This window comes from Oxyura jamaicensis, unplaced genomic scaffold, assembly GCF_011077185.1.
Source record: "Oxyura jamaicensis isolate SHBP4307 breed ruddy duck unplaced genomic scaffold, BPBGC_Ojam_1.0 oxyUn_random_OJ106, whole genome shotgun sequence".
Classification (NCBI taxonomy): Eukaryota; Metazoa; Chordata; class Aves; order Anseriformes; family Anatidae; genus Oxyura; species Oxyura jamaicensis.
In genome coordinates this window covers 1-2,849 of record NW_023305661.1, presented here as the reverse complement: position 1 = coordinate 2,849, position 2,849 = coordinate 1, and the positions used below count along the sequence as shown (strand labels likewise).

General features: G+C 66.2%; 1 protein-coding gene across 1 annotated transcript; it reads right to left on the bottom strand.

The window, feature by feature from the left end:
• Window positions 1-1,473: 1,473 nt before the first annotated feature.
• Window positions 1,474-2,037, bottom strand: PITHD1 (PITH domain containing 1). Its single transcript, XM_035313445.1, has 3 exons — window positions 1,817-2,037; window positions 1,676-1,719; window positions 1,474-1,600 (listed from the first exon to the last, which is right to left on the bottom strand). Exons 1-3 carry the CDS (start codon window positions 2,006-2,008, stop codon window positions 1,519-1,521), a joined length of 318 nt encoding a protein of 105 aa, XP_035169336.1. The 5' UTR covers window positions 2,009-2,037; the 3' UTR covers window positions 1,474-1,518.
• Between the last annotated feature and the right edge of the window lie 812 nt (window positions 2,038-2,849).

The window sequence follows — 2,849 nt, the reverse complement described above, 5'->3', positions numbered from 1 at the left end:
AATAAAACCCTGCAACTGCATGGGAGCTCATCAGAAAGACCCAAGCAGCAGACAGCTGTTACCTTGCTCCAAATCAAGCCCCCAGGAAGCTGAACACAACGGCCAATCGTAAAGAAATTTACAATTTCTTCACCTGTGACAGCCTCTGAGAACCTTAAAACATACCCAGATAAGAGCCCTTTCTACACAGAGGATGGCATCCTAACTTTGGCTCTCAGCATCGGGACCAAAGACATCACACAACGTCACCCTCAGAAGGTGGTGCCGAGAATCACATCCCCTGACAAAGGGAGGGGGAAAGGAAAACAAGTGAGACGCCTTCCTGAAGCTGTGCAAACTAGGGAAGATTTCCAGATGCTCTTGAAGATCTCAGAAACCCCCTCTCCTCTGCAGACGCTCCCTGGGCCGGCGCTGCTGGCAGCCCCTCAGCTCTCAGCTGCTCTGTCTGGAGGCAGCCGATCCCTCCCAGCCCCACACAGCCGATCCCTTCCCCAAGCCCCGGTGCAGAACGCCAGCTCCCCTTCACGAGGCCCTGCCTGCCCACACGCTGCTCCACACGCCTGGCACGCTGCTGCTGCCTCTGCCCGCGGCGCTCGAGGCGTCACTTCACCCAGACACCCGCAGACACGGGGCACGGCGGTGCGCACCCAGCGGTGGCGGTGCGCACCCAGCAGCACCGCGCTGCTCCTTGCTGTCCCCCCATGCGGCTGCAGCCACAGTCCAGCCCCGTCAGCACTCCCGTCCTGCAGCACCCACGCAGCCGGGCTTTGTTCTGTGCTGGTGCTGTGTGCCGTGCAAAGGGCTGCCCCAGCCAGAGCTCCTCTCTAAAGCACTGCACTCACGCCCAGATCTGCGCCGTCAGCCTAACAATTCCCATCACCCACGCTTAGCACACGTGGGGATCAAAGAAATTGGGGTTCCCTTCCTTTGGAAGGAAATAAGTTTGTTTTACGAATCCCTCCTGGCACCAGCGCAGGGACGCGGATGCACGAAGCGCTTGCCGGAAGGCAAGGGGCGTAAAGGGATGGACGGACCTCGGTCCAGAAGGGAGTCAGATGGGTGTGCACCTCCGCAGGCTGCTTACCTTCCTGGAGAGGCTGCTCACAGAAATCCCACCACGAGAGCACGTGCCAAGGGAAAATCCCGTTACCCTTAGTAGGAGCTAACCCAGGCTGCACGGACAAGCAGGGCAGGAGGGCTGCCCAGAGCCCCACAGGCCTCACCTGGGGGCAGGACATTCCCACGTCCCTCCCTCCTTCTGGAGCACGACCCTTCCCTTCCCTTCCCCGGCCCATTCACCCTTCAGCAGCCCTTTAAGCCAGCAGCAGGCCGGTCCCTTCAGGGCACGCAGGCAGCGTTAGGACTATTGATTTCTAATCAAAATCAGCACTCCGGTTCTCAAGCGACAGTCAGCGAGCAGCCACGGTCACCCCGTGCAAGTCCTGGCTCCTTTCTCCTGGGCCCAGGACGGAGCTGAGCGACCCAGGTCAGGGGGCTCCAGCACAGCACCCGCAGTACTTACAGCCTCATCTCCGCCGGGTGCGAGCCGTCGTCATCGCCCATCACGATGACGCCCTTCAGCTTGACGCTGCCCGTGAACCTGCGGGGAGACGCACGGCGCTGCCTCCCCGCTCCCCTGGGCCCCCTGCCCAGCCCCAGCCGGGCCCGCACTCACGGCACATTGAAGAGCAGCTCCGCGTCCTCGTCGCTCTCCACGAACTGCGGGGAGAGGAGCGGGGGGGGGGGCTCGGACCGGGACCCCCGGCGGGGCTCAGCCCGGGGCCCCCCGCCCGCCCCCCTCCCGGCCCGGCCGCACCTTCCCGCGGTCGCCGCGCTCCTCCCAGGCGCGGAAGACGAGGGCCCCGCTGCCGTCGCGGCGCTCGTTGAGGCAGTGCAGGCGCTGCCGGTCGATCCGCAGGTGCAGCCCCCAGGCCGCGCCCCGCTCCCCACCGCCCCCCGCCCCGCAGCAGCAGCAGCACCCGGGGCCGTGCGCGGGCCCCTGCGCCATGGCCACGCCCCGCCCCCGACAGGCCCCGCCCCCCGCGAAGCCCCCCCCCGCGCCCCGCCCACCCCGAAGCCTCGTGGCCGGCCCAGCCCCGGCACGGCCCCGGCCGGGCACGGCCGTGGGGGGCTCAGCACCCACCGGGGGCCCCAGGGGGGGCCAAGCGGCCCCTGCCCCTGTACAAAGGAGGAACAGACGCAGCACAGGGGGGAGCAGAAGACGAAACGCAGCGAGACGCAGGAGCGGTGGTTATCTTACAGCACAGCGCGCCCAGCTGCCACACGGCAACGTGACAGCAGCCGGGACTGCAACCAGCTCACGGCACCGGCCTGGGAACGCTGCTCCGGGACCTTCCGGGTAAGGACAGAGCGGGGAAACAACGCCGGGCAGCAGGGTGGCTGAAAACAAGACACCGCGAACAGAAGCACACGGGATTTTGGCTGAAGCCACCCGAGGAGGACACCGCAGCAAGAGCTCCCCGCTCAGCACCCCCACACCCGCCCAGGGGTGGCAGGCTCAGGGAGCCAGCAGCAGAGCCCCTCGGGAGCTGCCGCCGCCAGCAGCAGCCCCCACCCTCCACTGCCAGCACCTTTGCCACCGAGACAGCCAAGTCCCAGGGGAAGGAACAGGGCTTGGAACAGGAGAACCTCTCCCCTTTCCTGAGCCCTAACAGAGGCCGGCTCCCGCAGCGCACAGCCTGGGTCCAACCAGCCCTGACCCCCACTGCGCCACCTCAGGCTGCTTCCAAGGCAGGTGCAAGCCGCCAGCAGAATGCTCACCGACACGGCTTCACGTTTGCCCGGGAGGGTCCGGCTCCCCTCTCTGCTACAGCCCCAGGGCGTCCTGA